The 17,402-nt window shown below is 41.1% G+C and overlaps 1 protein-coding gene across 1 annotated transcript; it reads left to right on the top strand.

The window, feature by feature from the left end:
• Positions 1–2,377: 2,377 nt before the first annotated feature.
• Positions 2,378–17,305, top strand: LOC125881375 (phytanoyl-CoA hydroxylase-interacting protein-like). The gene is made up of 6 exons (XM_049564527.1): positions 2,378–2,575; positions 12,349–12,545; positions 13,147–13,321; positions 14,909–15,026; positions 15,109–15,289; positions 15,668–17,305. The coding sequence occupies exons 1-6, from the start codon at positions 2,503–2,505 to the stop codon at positions 16,040–16,042; spliced, it is 1,119 nt and encodes a 372-aa protein (XP_049420484.1). The 5' UTR covers positions 2,378–2,502; the 3' UTR covers positions 16,043–17,305.
• The last annotated feature ends 97 nt before the right edge of the window (positions 17,306–17,402 follow it).

Genomic DNA, 17,402 nt, shown 5'->3' with positions numbered 1-17,402 from the left:
GCTCTTTAGAAACTACTGTTTTATTATTTGGCGCTATGGATGCTTCATATCCAAATCAATTCACACGCTTGTGAGTAAAACATATAAGAGGAGAGGAGAGGGCTCCGTCTTATCTCTTCATCTCTTCAACACCTTAACCTAATAACTTAAATTAAAGGCACTTTGTAAATGCATGTTCAACAGTTGATATATCAATGTAACAACCTCCAAATATGTATTTGATGAAAATTGCAAATACTTTTACATGCGAACTTTTGTGAATTTAAATTGCACAAATTTAAAACAAGACATTTTGTGTGCATTACAAATATGTTTATAAATCTTGTTTTTTTATATGTGGATTTTCTTTTACTTATATATGGAATGAAACATATTTTTGTGTTCATTAAAAATGTGTTTGTGTTTTGAGTCATATATATATATATATATATATATATGTGTGTGTGTGTGTGTGTGTATATATATATATATATACATATATATATATATATAAATATATTTGTGAATCCTTTTTTGTGCATTTATGAATTTCTGTGTGCATTTATTCATTTTGAGACTGTTCTAGCTCCATACACTTCCAAATAAATAAATAATAAAACAACAACAATGATGCGGAGAAAAAAACAATCTGTCCTTTCAGCAAAACATCTGTTTGCATTGAAGTGATAGCGCCCTCTACTGGCAGTGATTAGTACTGTTCAGTAGTAAAGAGGAAGAAATCAGACGACACTGCTATAAAAACATTAAGTCCACAGAGAGTGGAACCTGATATGGGCAGACGGGTCAACAAAACTTTAAACCTCTGACCAAAAATAAAAGTACTAATACCACACTGAAAATACTACAAGAAACACACAAGATAAAGTCCCCCATTCAAAACCTTGCTTAAGTAAAAGGATGCATCAGCTAAATGTTCTTAAAGTACTTGAAGTAGATGTTTGTATGTTGCAGTAAAATGTATTTTTGGATGAATATTCCTGCTGCATTAATGTATATATGTCATATTCCTGCTGTAGATGTTTGAGGTTGAGCTCTTTTTAACTCCTTTATATCCTGTTGGGTTGTTTACAGCAACACATCGTATTCTATGAGATCATCATATGTTTGAGGTGTGGCTGTCCTGTGAGAACCAAGTACATCTAAAAATTGAGAAAAGCAGCCCTAAAGCGGGATTTATAGTTGTGCGTCAGCTCTATGTAGAGCCTACGTTGTAGGCATTTATACTTGTGTTGTTGTGTGTCTGTGTCACTCTGCAGTTACACCTCCAAAACACGAGCTGGCAGCGGAGTTTCTGTGAAGTGATGTAAAGTTTAGTTGATTCAAAACACATTAAACACACATTAAACACGGCTTAAAATGATTTTTTAAGAATACAAATACACAAATCAGCTTTACTATAACTCGCAGCATTCACAGACAAACACTTGTCTTTATCTGGACACATTTTCCCCACAAATACAACATGCTAATGTTATTAGCACAAGCCTATGGCATTTTACATTGTATAAACTTTTTCCTCTGCTCATATGAAGCCAGGAACAACAGCAACATTTAACAAAGGTAATGTTACAAATTTCAGCTCCATTACAGCTCACAGGGTTCACTGACAAACAACTGTCTTATACTGAACATGTTTTCCAAACACATACAACACGCTAACATTATTAGCACAAGCCTATGGCATGTTACATTATTTAAATTAGCTTAGTGACCAGCAGAGATTTTATCTACTCATTTGAAGCCAGGATAAATCACACACAGGACTTTAAATGTTATTTTTGTGGAGGCTTTATTGTATTTGTTTTTACTTCATATGAGACCCACACACATGACCACAGTAATTATCACCTCCATATATGGTGGTCACCGACTGTCTTTTATTTCCTCAGTCTCTTATCAGTTCTTTTAAAAGTTGTTGTTTTCATGTCTCGTCTGATTTAATTGTTGACATGCAAAAGACTTTGTAACTCTGCTTTGAAAAGTGCATTATAAATAAAGACTATTATAACAATTAATTATTATTTCCTGTCATTTCATGAATGAGACCAAAGTCCCCATATGAGGACATCCTTCAAAAAAACAAACAAAAAACAAACAAACAAAAAAAACACTTTCTGTTTAAGGACGATGTTGTGCAGTGTTTTACACAGCAAACAGCAGCTGAGGTCTCAGGAGGTTAACCTTCATCCTTCAGTTTATCACAAACAAACATCAACGCATCTGGAAATACGTAGTTTACACTGGACAGGAAGGAGATTAAAAACTGTCATCAGTAAAGTAACTCTCTCTCTCTCTCTACCCGCTTGCTCGTCCCGTGATGTCACAGAGAGAGACAGAGTGACAGAGCGAGCAACAGTCAGACTGAAGCAGAGTGAAAACTAAGCGGAGCTTCACAGCAGAACAGATCAGCTGTTAAACTCATGACTTCCATCTTGTTTTTCACTGTTTGTGTTGCAGACGTCTCGCTGTGACTCAATCAGCTACTCTGTGGATGTGGATGTGATGGAGCCTCCTCACAGCAACATGAACAGTCCCAGTGTGGAGCTGAAGAGTCTGCAGCTGTGTGACAGGGAAGGTCAGTGTGTGTGTGTGTGTGTGTGTGTGTGTGTGTGTATGCCTGCCTGCCATCACTGATGCAGGAGAGGTTGACTGTCCTGGACACTGGTGTTGGTCTCTCTGCTTTATTGTCAGTCAGACTACAGCTGCTGCCAGCTGAGTATAATCTGCTAATCTGCTTTATGATGCGCTGGAAATCATCACGTCCACACTGTGTATCGTATCCTGACACTTCACTCAACGCTGAAATCAGCTGTAAGGTTTAAAAAGGGTTCGATTCACATTGTTGATTATGATAAACAAACATGTGCCAAGACTCAGATTTGGAGCTCTGGTTCAAATTTACATTTTTATTGGTTTGATGATTTATTTACTGTAAGAAATGACCACCAAATAAACAACTTTAAATTTTCCAACATGAAATAATATAATTAATCCATTTTGTGGTCGTTTTGTGTCTCTATAAAGTTGTTTAAAATCTCTTTGTAGCCACTGTGTGTCTCTTTGAAGTCATTAAGCATTTTATTCCTAGTCACTTTGTGTCTCTTTGCAGCCACTTTGTGTCTCTTTGAAGTTATGTAGTATCTTTTGTACTCAATTTGTGTCTCTTTGTAGCCACTGTGTATCTCTTTGAAGTCATTAAGCATTTTATTCCTAGTCACTTTGTGTCTTTTTGTAGTCACTTTGTGTCTCTTTGTAGCCACTGTATGTCTCTTTGAAGTCATTAAGCATTTTATTCCTAGTCACTTTGTGTCTTTCGTAGTCACCTTGTGTCCCTTTGTAGCCACTTTGTGTCTCTTTGTAGCCACTTTGTGACTCTTTGAAGTTATGTAGCATCTTTGTAGTCACTTTGTGTCTCTTTGTAGCCACTGTATGTCTCTTTGAAGTCATTAAGCATTTTATTCCTAGTCACTTTGTGTCTTTCGTAGTCACCTTGTGTCCCTTTGTAGCCACTTTGTGTCTCTTTGTAGCCACTTTGTGCCTCTTTGAAGTTATGTAGCATCTTTTGTACTCAATTTGTGTCTCTTTGTAGCCACTGTGTGTCTCTTTGAAGTCATTAAGCATTTTATTCCTAGTCACTTTGTGTCTTTTTGTAGTCATTAAGCATCTTTTCGTAGTTACTCTGTCTCTGTTTGTAGTCAGTTTCTGTCTCTTTGTAGCCACTGCGCGTCTGTCTGAAGTCATTAAGTGTCTTTTAATAGTCACATTGTGTCTGTCTGTAGTCATTTTGTATCTTACCACAGTTAACCAATCAGATTTCAAGGGGCCTTTCCACCCCTCTGACCCCGCCCCTGCTCGGCCCCTGTAAGCCGGGATCAGCTTTATCCCTGTGCAACCTTATGAAGGATCAGCGAATATGGATCATAGATAGATGGATCTTTCTGTGTGTGTCATCCCGAGTATTCAATAAAGACAAACCTCAACGTCCGGACAGGATTAAACTCACCACCCAGTGGCTTTAATGAGAGGTGTAACTTTAATGTGTGACAACAACATGAGAAATGGAGAAGAAGGACTCAGGTTCAGTTTGGTGACTTAATATAGAGGCAGCTGGTTTGTGTGACAGATGATGTTTGGCGGCTCTGATTTGAATGTTGATGTAAATGTTTCTAACAGAGCAGAGCGAGGTTGCAGCAGCGACACAAAGTCTATCCAAGATTTGTTCTCCTTTATTTCCCAGTGATGTCAGATGGATCCATAGTTTAGGTCAACAGTCTGTTGTGGTAATAATAATGTTGGAATAAATAATCTTGCAGGTGAGACTCAGGGAGGACATGTGCTGAAGAGGTTTCACTTGTGCTGTTTGTCAGGAACTTTGTTCTTTGTTGACCGAAACTCTGGCAGCAGCTTCAGTCTGGTGAATCTCCACAGTCACTGTGGCTAATTACCTCCTCATGGTGAGTGAATAGACGCTTCACCTCCTCCATTCACCGACAGGATGGAGGGAGGAGAGGAGGGGGAGGAGGGTGGAGGAAGGATGGAAGGTCAGCTGAAACTGTGCTGTGTTTTGAAGAGTTTGAGGGAAAATTTAAGTGTAAGAAAAGTTAGTTTGGCCGCAGGTTTTCTGATGTGTTTCGACGTCACAGAGCTGCAGAGACTAAAGACAACCCAGTCACCAGAGGAAAATCTGAAATACATGACATTTGTGTGTTTTATAAGTATCATATCAATGATTCTACAGAGAAGTAGTATATGAGCAGTGTCAATTTTGTGACGAAAACTATGACGAAAGTTTGTCTTTCACAACCTTTTTCCCATGACGAAGACGAGACGATGACGAGCTAAAAATAGATCTTGACAATAAAAAGTAAGATAAAATCTACGTTTCATTTTCGTTGACGAGACATGATGAAAATGTTGGTCTTGAACTATCAGATTATTGAATAAAGCCAAGAACGGACATGCTTGTTATTATCTTCAAATGCTGGTAAACTCCAGTAAATAGTCTGCACCAGGAAGTTTCCGTTGATGCGAGTTGTGAGCTGTAATCCAGCAGTAAATAATCTGCTGTGTGTGTCTGACTGTGGATGGTGGAGCTGCTGAATGGATTTGTGGAGTTTGTTAGTTGCAGCGGTGGCTGTTAGCAGCTAGCTCCGCTCACAGCCTTCACAGCTTCACCCCGCAGGACTCCACTCAGTCCGGACTGGAGAAGGTTTGTGGGTTGATGGTGTTTGACAGGCAGGTAGGAGGCTCAGTTATCTGTGAGTGTAGCTGTGTTGTAAGTAAACAGTCTGAACTCAGATCAGTTTTCTCTGACAGAGATGAAAGCTTAGTTTGAATCATCAACTCTGTGAGAGGACACCAGTTTAAACCTCCAGACTAACATGTTGCACATGAAGAAACAAGTTATGTTTCTGCTTCTTAACAGTCACATGGATAAGTCAGAGTTTACAGTGAACCTGGGGACAAATCCTAGTTTGCTCACGTTAGTTATTTGTTGAGAGCATAAATAGAGAGATGTTGAGCTTTTCAAATGATGATCATTAAGTGTGTGCTCGTAAATCAGCCCTTAAACCTGTCACACACTGCTGGAGACATGACACACACATTGTTTTATACAACCTGTCACCTTTATTCTGATTTCTGAGACATGAATTAGCCTCACTGGATTAGTTTAAAGAGAAAAAAACATATAGAAAACATCAGGACTAAAAGTTGACTGGTTATTTAAGAAGGCCACCAGACACATGTGTTTTGTAGATATTTTTGCATGTGTGCTGGCAAAATATAATCACGTGTGTGTTTGTTGCTGAAGGAAAAAAACTAAATAATAAATGAACTTGCGGTGTGGCTGTATGCAAACTGTACATTTCCTGTGAAAACAGAAGTGTATTTTGAAAACAGACATTGCATGTAACAGGCTGAAGTTGACACGGCGTCCCAGAATGTCAACAACCAACACACCCAGGGTACCTTGGACGTCATATGTGGACGTGGAAAGTCCATGACCAAACGCGGACATGTGACGAGGTCGGAGTGGGAATGTATTATTTGAAAATAAGATATTTCCTCCACTGACAGTATTTAAGGTGCTGTCAGACCTAGAGTCGTCTCCTTTGGTCTGAATCAGGGACTCATGTTGTTCCAAAGTTGTATAATTGCCTAGAGTTGGTTGGTGTTCTCACGGCAGCATTTACAAGAGGACCAGATCAAATGCCTTGTGTGAGAAAGCTGCTCTTGATTGGCCAGAATTTCCATGTGGGAAAAATCCAGGAAGTAAAGCAAACGTTGAAGAAGAGTACACTTGCAAGATAAATGTGACACTTTCTAATGTCACAATGGAGGGACAACTACGCAGGTTGATTTTAGTGCTGCTCATGGTGGACTATATTGCTGTCATTGTTCATTTTAGTCAAAGCATACAGTTTGAAAACGAGGCGCGGCTCCAACTAGAAAACAATGTTTTGATGCATTGGATGTGCTGAATGTGCATATTAAGGCAGTACAGGAGGAGGTGCACATTAATAATCCTCCAGGACTGTAACATGCTCATGTTTAACCCAAACAATGTGTCATGTGACTGCAGTTGCTTCACATCCAGGTTGGAACACCTTCTCACCACAAACCAACCGCACCAGAGTTTGTTTGGAACCGGACTGAGACCACCTCTTCAAGAAGGTCTCAGTCTGGTTGTTTTGGTGTGTTCACACCTGCACTAACAAACTGCACTGAGGGGGCAAACTGACCTGACTTTGATTGAACTGAACCAAACAGCGCAGGTGTGAAAGCAGCATTAAAAGCAGTTTCTAGTCTGTTACTTTAGAAATTAGGAATTTGTGGTGTAACAGTCACAGGGGCCATCTTTATACTCTTAACACTTAAACTTCATTGTACTGATCATACCTACTGCTTTTTTCAGCAGGAGCATTTTCAATGCAGGACTTTTACCCTAACAGAGTTGTGGTATTAGTGCCTTTACTGAAGTAAAGCTTCCTCATATTTCCTCCACCAGTGGTCATTTGTAGCTTATTAAGACCGTCTCTTCAGTTACAGAGACCTCAGGCTTTTTCCTCCCTGTGGCCTCTGGAACAAAAAGTTTGGACACTCCAGATTTTAAAGTTTTAATTAGTTTCCTGTTAAAAACATCAGATGAGTCATAATAAGACGTCCCATTTTGAACTCTCCTCCTCCTCCTCCTCCTCCTCCTCCTCCTCCTCCTCAACAGGCTCCTTGTTCAGAGTCTCTGAGGCCTTTTGTCTTCTGAGCCGAACTCTGGAGGGACAGAGAGACACAGAGACACAGAGAGAGGAGATGAATACAGAGAGAGGACAAAAGTTGGACACAGAGCAGGGCGGAATAAAGAAATCCTCCTCTGCTCAAATCATCCTGAAATATCTTTGTCTGTTGTGATTTAGTGTATATATATATATATATGTATATATATATATATATATATATATATATATATATATATATATATGTATATATATATATATATATATATATATATATATATATATATATATATATATATATATATATATATATATATATATAAAGAGAGAATAAGGCAGATTATTGGTGGAGGTAATAATACACCAATGATGACATATTTATGAATGCATGAAAAAAGAAAAAAGCGATCCGCACACCAAAAGATGCGATTCCTCAGACAGCAGTCTGAGGAAGAGCATCACACTCGAAACGTCACGCAAAATAAAAAATTGCATCATGCTTTTGATACTTTGTGATCCAGCACCCAACCCAGTGGGCTTCGGGGATGTGTGTGTCCTATTTTTCATCTTATTTATGAATGCAGACATTGATTTTTGCCAACAAACAACTAAAAACACTACACACTGTCCCTTTAAGATCAGAATTTTTTTGTTTAAGTTTAGATTTTTATTTAAGATATAAACTTAAAATACATCTCACAGGATAAAGGCAGTGTGTGTTATATTCACAGAGCCTTCACATCTTTTGAAGAGGGGTTGTATGAGGTACTCAGTCATAGTCAGTGTGTTATCTACTGTAGGAGCCATTCAGCATGTGTATTCATAGGCTGTCATGTGTGAAGTCATGAAGTCATGGGTTGAGATAATTCAGTGTGGACCACAGTGGTGGAGGTTTTCTTGCATTCTTGTCGAGGCTCTGATGGTCAGTGACATGTATCAGTGTGTGTATCATCACACACACACACTTACACACACTGACTCTGACATAATCTTCTTACATCATCAGTGAGCTCGTCCCTCCGAGCAGATGAACTGAACCACTGAAAGGTTTCTCTTCTTAATCTTTGCCCCAGTGTTACTCAGTGACTGTTTACATGAATGTCGTGGTTATGATGTGGTTTTTGATGCAACCTGGAGCGCACACTAAGCATCCACTTTAGTGTTTAAACACACACGTTAATATCTGTCAAAAATAATTTGAAGCACGCTGTAGCAACCTGTTACATTAAACTCTGTATTTATTCACCTTGGTGGAATGTAACTAAGTACATTTACTTAACTATGAATTTGAGGCACTTGCACTTTGCTTGAGTCTGTTCTTTTTGTATCACTTTAGACCCCGATCACACAGAAAATATTTAGCAGCTGGAGGAGGCTTTTTGTGATTGTTTTTAATCAAAATCAGGAGGCGCCTGGCGTTTTCGCTGGAGGACATTTAACTGGCCTACTGTCCTTGTCCCAGTATACAAGCACAGAAGGGGAATCTATTAATTGAGCCAAGTATGTGCGACTCCTCTACGATAGGTGGAGATATGACTCCTTTCAGCTTGTTAGTATTGGACCTTTTTCCTGTTGACCTATTACGTCACAGACCAAACAATGGACAAACAAGTTAGCTACGGTTAGCTAGCTGCTAACTGGTACCATGGTGGACAACTTTACAGCTCTGTACATTTGGTCCGTCCAATGGATGTAGATTTCTCCATGTTGTTACCGGCTTCTTCTTCTCTTACACATTTAATGCTGTTGGACTTCAGGGTCAATGCCCGGGGCAGAAACTGTGGAGCATGCTCAGAGCGCCTCGGCCAGTTTGGGTCTGATTGACTGTATACATGCAGGAGTCACATGATCTGGGTATGTTAGTCCCACTGTGACACATTCACTTTAGGACCATTTCAGTCACACTAACATGTTCACGTGGATTTTAAAAGTCCTGTTTTAGTGGGACTGACACAATAAATTAATTTTCTCTGATGTCATGGAAACGTACTGAGTTTACTCTCCCAGTCCCCTTGTGTCATTCTCCACCTGTTCACCAGAGGCCCTCAGACTTTTCCACCTGCCCCAGTCACCTGACCATCCCCGCCCACCTACTTACCTGTTCTCCATTTCCCCCATCAGCCCTCGTCTCCCCAGTCAGTTGTGTTGCTCTGTGCCTCTGCTTTCCTCTGTTAATCTGAACCTGGATCTGTTCTCTGTTCACCTAAGGGCCCTCTGGTACTTCTGTTTGGACTCCAGACCAGTAAGATCTGTATGCACACCATTTTATTCATCTTCTCAGGGCCCCACTGAGGCTGCCCACATTTCTGTTTACTTAAAGCTGTTGTTGTTTTTAATGTTGTGTTTATGCTTACCAGAATATGTGCAAAAGATAATTCATCATACACAACAGGGCTGCACCGTATGAGGAAAACAATCTGAAGGATAATGATTTTACATGCGATTAATAAAGTGTACTCAGTTTTCTGCTGCTGAAAGAAAAGAAAATAATTTCCAACATTGTTTGATTGAACAAATTGAAATTAAAATGAACGCAAAAGGCAAAAACCAGAGAAAGATGGTTTCATTTAAAGTGCAGTTTTCTAATAGGTGCAATTTCTTTTTTGTTTGTTTGTCTTTCACATTGTATTTACTGCCTTTTTCATTTTGAAGAAACAGAACAAACATTTACAAACTCCATCTCTTCCATCCTAAATCCGTAAAAGAAAAAACAAAGACAGACATTGTTTAGATCTATGCGTGAAGCATCCATGTTTTAGAATTTGTAGCTTCTTTGCAGCAGCACTCATCTGAAGCTTTGTCTACTGTCATGGCTCCACATCAGTCTGGACAGACATGGATGTAAACTGTAACTGACTTTGCTGGTTCAGGGAGGCACACAACCGCAGGGCAGTTTTAAAGACAGTCTCCAGTCAGTTTTACTTACTGTTAACGTTCTATTTTAAACAGAGAGTAGAGTGTGTGTAATAGTGGGACGTAATGTTAATCCATAACCAGAGCAACAGGACTGCAGCTGCTGTAGTTTGGAAAACAGCAATATGGAACTTAGTCCGATGAATACAAATAAGTCAACAATTAGCACAACACCGGCTCTCTCTCGTTAACTTCTTTACCGCCTCCTCCTGCTGCAGCTGTCAGTTGTGTAGTGATGTGTCAAGGAAGGAGAGATATGTTGCTGAGGTCCGTTGTTTAAAACGGAGTTATGGGATGTTTTGGAGTTGCACCATCTACCAGCATCGGCCATCTTCAGTGCTACATCGTAGGCATCTGGACTTGCTGGAGTTTCTTTATGTCAGAACTGAAGACGCCCCTTGGATGAGAGGTGAAACATCTCCAAAAACTCAACCAAGTTCAGTTGCCTATGATGTAGCACTTAAGATTACCGTGACCTGGATGACTGAGAATCTTAAAAGCCACCACAACAGCTGCTCTCGCCTTAGCTCCCAGCGCTGACACTTCCCCAGGCAGCACTCTGATTTGTTTTATTTATTTACTTATTTATTTATTCTTTTCAACTTTTTGACTGAAAGTTGTGTCCGGACCTGTTTGAGGCTGATGCTAGTGAATGTTGCAAACTGTCCACATGTCCCAAAACTGCATTTCAGACAGTGGACTTCAGTAATATATCTATCCATCCCACCTTGCTCTCTGACTGGGAACCGGTAAAGAAAAGAGGGAGTGAGAGAGACAACCAGGGTGTTGCGTTGTTGCTGCTGGTGGGATTTGGTGAAATTCACTGTGTTGATTGCAGCCATTATGAAAATAAACAGCACACTAAACTGAAGTAAAGGGTGACCACAAAGAGAGATACAACTATGGTAAAATACAAGATAGGTTGACCAGCGTTAGCTAGCTTACTATGATGTTCATGTTTATGATGTATGACTGGCAGATTCAATCATAGTCATACATCATCCTCCTGTTTTAGCAACATCCTAACTTTGAGCAAAACAATTATTTGTCAAAAAATATTTGGTAAACAGTGTGGCGAAACAACATTGTCAGGAGGAAACTTTATGTTTCGGATCCAGTAGACCCTTTCACTGTTAGTAAACAGTATGACATTTTTTGGTGGGCGGGGCTTAGCTGGAGGCAAAACAAATCTCCACAGACATTAGCTAGCGCTAGCTAACAAGTTCTTTTGGCTTGTGTTAGACAGTGGTAGGAGATGATACAAGCGGTGCGTTCAGAAATACTCATCCAAGTGCCAGAACGCACTCTGGAGCAAACTGTACTGTTTGTAAATTCAGAGCGCTGTCTGAATGTAGCGTTGGGTTATCCAGAGCAGCGCACTCTGGACACTCTGTCTGTGGAGACGGAGCAGCAGAGCGCCGAGCGGAGTGAATGTGTGATTAACTTAACCGTTGGTTCATTCATGTAGAAATATAACGCTGCGTTTCTTCCACCAACAGGGCTCTCATTTTAGTGCAGAGCGTCAGACTGAATTTACCAACGCACCATGTCAGGTCACTCACTCTCCGGGACCGCCAGTGTTACTTGAATAAGTAAACACTGACCAACGGGACCAGACTGGCCGACCCGTATGCTCTCACTCAGTGGATGGATGATGTCACAGGAAGCCAATCTTACAAAGGAGGACCACACTTGTTTGTTTTGCTATGGAAGCTAACGTTAGCTAATGTGCTAAAAAGTTAGCGTTGCAGAGAAATCCAATCTTCCTCTTAATCCCTCCCCAGTTTCTGATGAGGTGGACATGATAACCCTTAATACACATAACCTTATTCATCCCTACAACAGGAAATACTTTTTCCCTAACCTGATATGAAGTGTGCGCTGCACATGTGAGCATTTTTGATGATGGCCTCCGTCCAGTCCTTTGGTCTTATCACATTTAACCATAGTTGTTTTTGTTGACGGGCAGTGGCGGCTGGTTTTGAGCAATGACTCCTTCTATTCTGGCTCCAATAACACAACAAGACAAACACATTTAAGACTCCTATCTAGCCTACAGCCCTGTGGGGAGAGGCATGTTTTGCCTCCAGCTAACAAACTGACATCATTGTGACGTTGGCCCTAAAAGGGTCTAGAGCATGTTACAGTGCACATGTACACATGTTGCTGCCTGTGTGTTGATGCATGTGAACTGACTCCTCAGGCACAGCATCTGCAGACAGCGACATTGGGGACGTGGACGACCTGCCGGTTCCTCAGCAGATCCGGATCAGTAACATCACCTGTGATTCGTTCAAGATCAGCTGGGACATGGACGGCAGAGGCAGAGACAGGATCACACACTACTTCATCGACCTCAACAAGAAGGAGAACAGGAAGGAGAACAAGTTTAAACACAAGGTTGGTTCAACATAAATAATCTTTTCACCAAACTCACCAGAGTCAAAAAGTGAGTTATGTTTAAACATTGATTAAATCTTATTAATTTTGCTTATTTGTCCACCACAACAATACATAAGACACAAAAGCCCTGTTTCCACCGAGCAGTTCAGTTCAGTTTAGTTCACATTTTTTCCCATTTCCATGGTACCAACAGAAGCGTTCCTAGCTTCCCCATGTTTGGTCCCCCCTCTGTTGGGGTACCTAGCACACAGATCTGGTACTAAAAGGTGGAGCTAGAAACCCTGCAGTCTGATTGGTCAGTAGAGGACGCTCACTCTAGTTTTATGTAACCTCTGTTCATACATCAGTAAACTACAAGTATAAAATGAAAGAGAAAAAAATAACTTCATTCACTGGGCCGACTGCCAGCAACTTTTAAGGTGGAACATTAACTTGTAATGTTACTCAATGCATGAGTTGATGACGTGAATCCATCAGCACACCTTAAATTTCACTGTGACAACTTTGACTGTTCCATTAGTTTTTATTGTCTCTCTTAGCTGACAGACACTTTTAGTAATGAATCCTGTCCTCCTTCCTCTGTGTCATTGTTTTTCAGGACGTACCGACTAAGCTGGTGGCGAAGGCCGTCCCCCTGCCGATGACAGTGAGAGGTCACTGGTTCCTGAGTCCTCGCACAGAGTACACCGTCTCGGTCCAGACAGCCGCCAAACAGCCAGATGGAGACTACGCCGTCTCTCAATGGAGCGAGATCATTGAGTTCTGCACTGCAGGTTGGACAGGAGACTTACACTCCTCTCTTTGCTTTTCATTCACTCACACTCATCTCATGATCTCTGAATGAAGGATAAGAGTTTGGTCTGTTAACATCATCCTCTCTGCAGCAGCTGCATGAAACCTGTTAGATATTTCTGTTCAACAATGAAATCAGAGGCTCTTCCACAAATAATATCGATCAATTATGGACAGTCTGGGGCCTCCTTCTGGAGCCAGACCTGGTGGGAGGCTCACCAGTGAGCATGTGATGGTTGGGCCTTGGGCCATGGGGCCCGGTCAGACTCAGCCCAAGTGAATGACATGAAGCCACCACCCACAGCGACTGGCATTGGGGCTTGATGCATTTTGTGTTTCGCTTAGCTTGCCGCCCCTGTGACCCGGCTTTGGATAAACAGTTTAAAATGGATGGATGGATTAACATGTTCTAAAGTCATCTTGTAGACAGTTGTGTTTTTTATTTCCACCAGGCTCATCTCACAACCTACTGGACCTATGAGCCTAATATTTTGTGTGCACATTCATCTCATCATCAAATCATCTCAGCTGAAAGCAGCAAGCCCTGCCGTGTGTTACAGGACATATTTTGGCCTTTTTGTGGATCAGAAACATCTATAGAAATGTTTGGCCACATTTTGAACAAAAGCATCTGCAGATTAATTCCATCCCTTATATGTTATGATCCTCTAATGTTAGACACCATACAGGATTAATAAATCAATGATTTTTATAATCTTCACCACCATCTTGACTGTAAGGGAGCCTGGAGGGACAGTTCCACCAGCTGTAGCTGCAGCATGGTGTCAAACTAACTGGGAGTGTTTTTACCAGCTCAGTTTTGTAGACTTGCAGTTTTTATTAATTTGGTCATTTTTTCTTGGTATTTGTGCCTCTATCAAAAGTCAGTCAGTGAGCAGGCTACATGGTTAAATGTTTTGCTTTGTCTGTTGTCGTTCTGCTGTCTGTTGCTATTTCCTGCTTCATTGTGCTGTAGCCTACAGAGAGATAACACTGTTAAAAGCCAGTTATGAATAATATGTGATTTTTCCTGGAGAGGTCGTGTATTAATGATACTCGTTACCTGGAGAGGTTGGAAACAGATAAACGTTTCTTCCCTGTTCCAAAACCAAAATCAAACCCTGAAAAGTGTAGGGTTAGCTAGCTAGCTACTGAAGATATAGCCTACTCAATGTATACACATGCTGCTTTTGCTTTTTAATGATTATAACAGTGAAACAAAGACCGACCCTGCTGTACAGGAACCAGTGGTATTTATTTGTCCAAAAATATGAACACATCTCTTCAGGGAGTGCAGTTAGCCACAGTGTGGGCTCCATGATTACTCTGACAGCTTGATGTATCATCACAAAGGGGCGGAACAGGGGCTGTCTGGAGTGGTTATGATCAGCTGGAGCGGCCGCCTGGTGGAGATCTTCACTTTATGTGTGCACTTTTTTAGTTGCATTTATATTTAGTTTTAATTATCTTTCCATAGATCAAAAGCATCTTGTGTCAGATGAGAAAATGAATCCTCCACTGTTGTACTGTCACAGTATGAAATGTCCTCGTGTGTGATTTGCCTGCAGATTACTCCACCGTCCATCTGAACCAGCTGCTGCAGAAAGCCGAGGCCATCGCCGGCAGGATGCTGCCATTCACCGTCTTCTACAGAAACCAGCAGAGGGAGTACTTCCAACAGGCCAGGTGTGTGTGTGTGTGTGTGTGCGTTTGCTGATGTCCTCTATCCATCCAGCTGTGTTTTAACCCTACTGTGTGCCGTCCCCAGCCCCTCTTATCGCTCCAGAGATGCTCAGTGCCGGCGCATGCTGCCGTCAGTCAAAGACAACAGCGGCAGTCATGGGTCACCCATCAGCGGCAAACTGAAGGGGATCTTCTTCAGCTGCAACACCGAGTTCAACACAGGAAAACCTCCCCAGGACTCCCCATACGGACCATTCCGCTTCCAGGTACAGCCACAGAAAGGTTGTACTGGTGTTGCATTGCATTACATTGTGTTGTGCTGTGTTGTTGTCTTGTCAATAACATTTTGCAGGTTCATTATTACTCTGAACTGTGTGGAGATAAAGCTCCACTGCTCCAACAGTTTCTGGTTGTCTTAACTGATGTTGTTCCACAACCGTTTGCTTGTACAGCTGATGTTGCTCCACAGGTTTGTGTTTCTACAGTTGTTACTTCACTGGTATCTACCGTAGTTGTACTTTTGACATTTCACAGTCCTTTTCTGGTTGTACAGTTCACCTCACTTCCTTGGTTTCTGGTTGTATTGTTGATGTTTCTCCACTGGTCTTCAGTTCTGCAGTTACACTGTATTTGTTCCTGCACAGATCCAAGCAGACATCCTCTTCAACCACAACACCAACATCTACTTTGGGGATTTCTACTGCATGTACACGTCCTACCACTACGTCATCGTGGTCCTGGCTCCTGATGGCTCGGATGGAGACGCCTTCTGTAAAGGGAGGCTACCAGTGCTGGACAGATCCAACAACTGCTTCCTGAGCTGCACTGATGAGGAGGATGGCTCTCTGTCTTTCCGTCATGCCCAGGACGTCATCCTGGAGGTGATCTACACCGAGCCGGTGGATCTGTCTTTAGGGACGGTGGCACAGATCAGTGGGCACCAGCTCATGAGTCAGTCCACCGTCAACGCCAAGAAAGACCCGAGCTGCAAGATCTGCAACATCAGCGTGGGACGTTAGCTGAATGTTTTGACTAGACGACCAGCTAACTTGCTAAAAAGTGACATGGTGAATAGATAGTAGCTAAGAAGCTACTAATTAAGTTCACCACCTGCTCGTTGTGGAACGAGTAGCTAGCTAAGTGCTAGCAATGCCTGGCTAGCTAGCAGGCAGTCCAATTAACTAAACACTAAATCCACTTATTTAATGTGTATAGTCACTTTATTAAACCTTCAACTGATTCTGGTGTTATAAACCTTCTCTCTTGGTCATCCAGAAATCATAGAACCATAGTTACATGTGTAACTTAAAGGATAATATAGAACTGATGTGAAACCAGAATGTAACTCTATTGAAGACATACGAAAACCCAAAATAACAAAATATCCTGTCTGACAACGTAACAGTGCTCAACAAATTAGAGAAGTATTTCATTGGTGGGAAGATGGTCTGTTTTTGAAACTGGGCTCTCCGTGCAGGAGAATGAAAATACTTTTAAAATTGGTGCCACATGACAAGAGGAAACAGGAAAAGGGCCGTGGCCTTCGCTTTGCTCAAAAGGTAGAAAACCTACAACTACCAGAATGCACCACGCAGCACTGGACCAATGCTGTTTTCCACAGAAAACAATATGGCACCCAGTTCCTGTTCTCAGACTTTCATTTTACAGCCAAACAGTGCACTACAATATGTTTCTGTAGACATTTTATGTGAGAAATAGGCAGTGTAGTAACAGAATATTAGTTTAGATTTGATCAGCCCTGCAGAGTTTGATCTGAGTTTGAGGGGCAGAGAGGGACTTGAAAAACAAGGGGTAGGGGTAAAAATAACAGATGGGAGTGGGCGTTTGTCTGTAAGAGCCAGAAGACTGCCTGATACCTTTTTAATATTGTTGAGTACATCATTTAGAAAAAAAACATGACTCCTCTGAGTAAAGACACTAAACACTGTGGCAGCTCAGTTAGTTTTTAGCTGAGTGGTGTATTTTAAAATAAATTAAAACCTTGTTGCTGCTAAATGTCTCACTAATGACAGAAGGTACTTTTCTTCACATATATATATTTTTAAATGAAGCCAAGAGAAACAATGTCTACAGCTATTTTTCTGACCGATTGAGCACGAGACAAGAAATAATTTCATATCTGATTTGATCGGTTTTTTTTTAATAACAGTGTGTTCTGCTTTTATTTCAGTAATCAATGGACAGCTAATATGTGACACATTAATGACCTGATAACTGTTAATATGTTTCTGCTCTTGGCAGGTAACATCACCACACTCTGTAACACTTGAATAAGACAAAGGGCTGCTGTTGTTGTGGAGATGAAACTGTTGTCTTCTGATTTCTGGGTTTTCACCAGGTTGTTGTCTGTGAGCAAAA

The sequence above is a fragment of the Epinephelus fuscoguttatus genome, linkage group LG20, assembly GCF_011397635.1.
Source record: "Epinephelus fuscoguttatus linkage group LG20, E.fuscoguttatus.final_Chr_v1".
In the NCBI taxonomy this organism is placed as follows: domain Eukaryota; kingdom Metazoa; phylum Chordata; class Actinopteri; order Perciformes; family Serranidae; genus Epinephelus; species Epinephelus fuscoguttatus.
Note: the sequence above shows the minus strand (reverse complement) of the source record. Positions and strands in the feature narration are given on the sequence as shown.

Coding starts and splice junctions, on each gene's coding strand:
- LOC125881375 (XM_049564527.1), top strand. CDS start 2,503: ATGGAGCCTCCTCACAGCAACATGAACAGTCCCAGTGTGGAGCTGAAG. Junction 12,546..13,146: donor AGAACAAGTTTAAACACAAG/GTTGGTTCAACA, acceptor ATTGTTTTTCAG/GACGTACCGACTAAGCTGGT. Junction 13,322..14,908: donor CATTGAGTTCTGCACTGCAG/GTTGGACAGGAG, acceptor ATTTGCCTGCAG/ATTACTCCACCGTCCATCTG.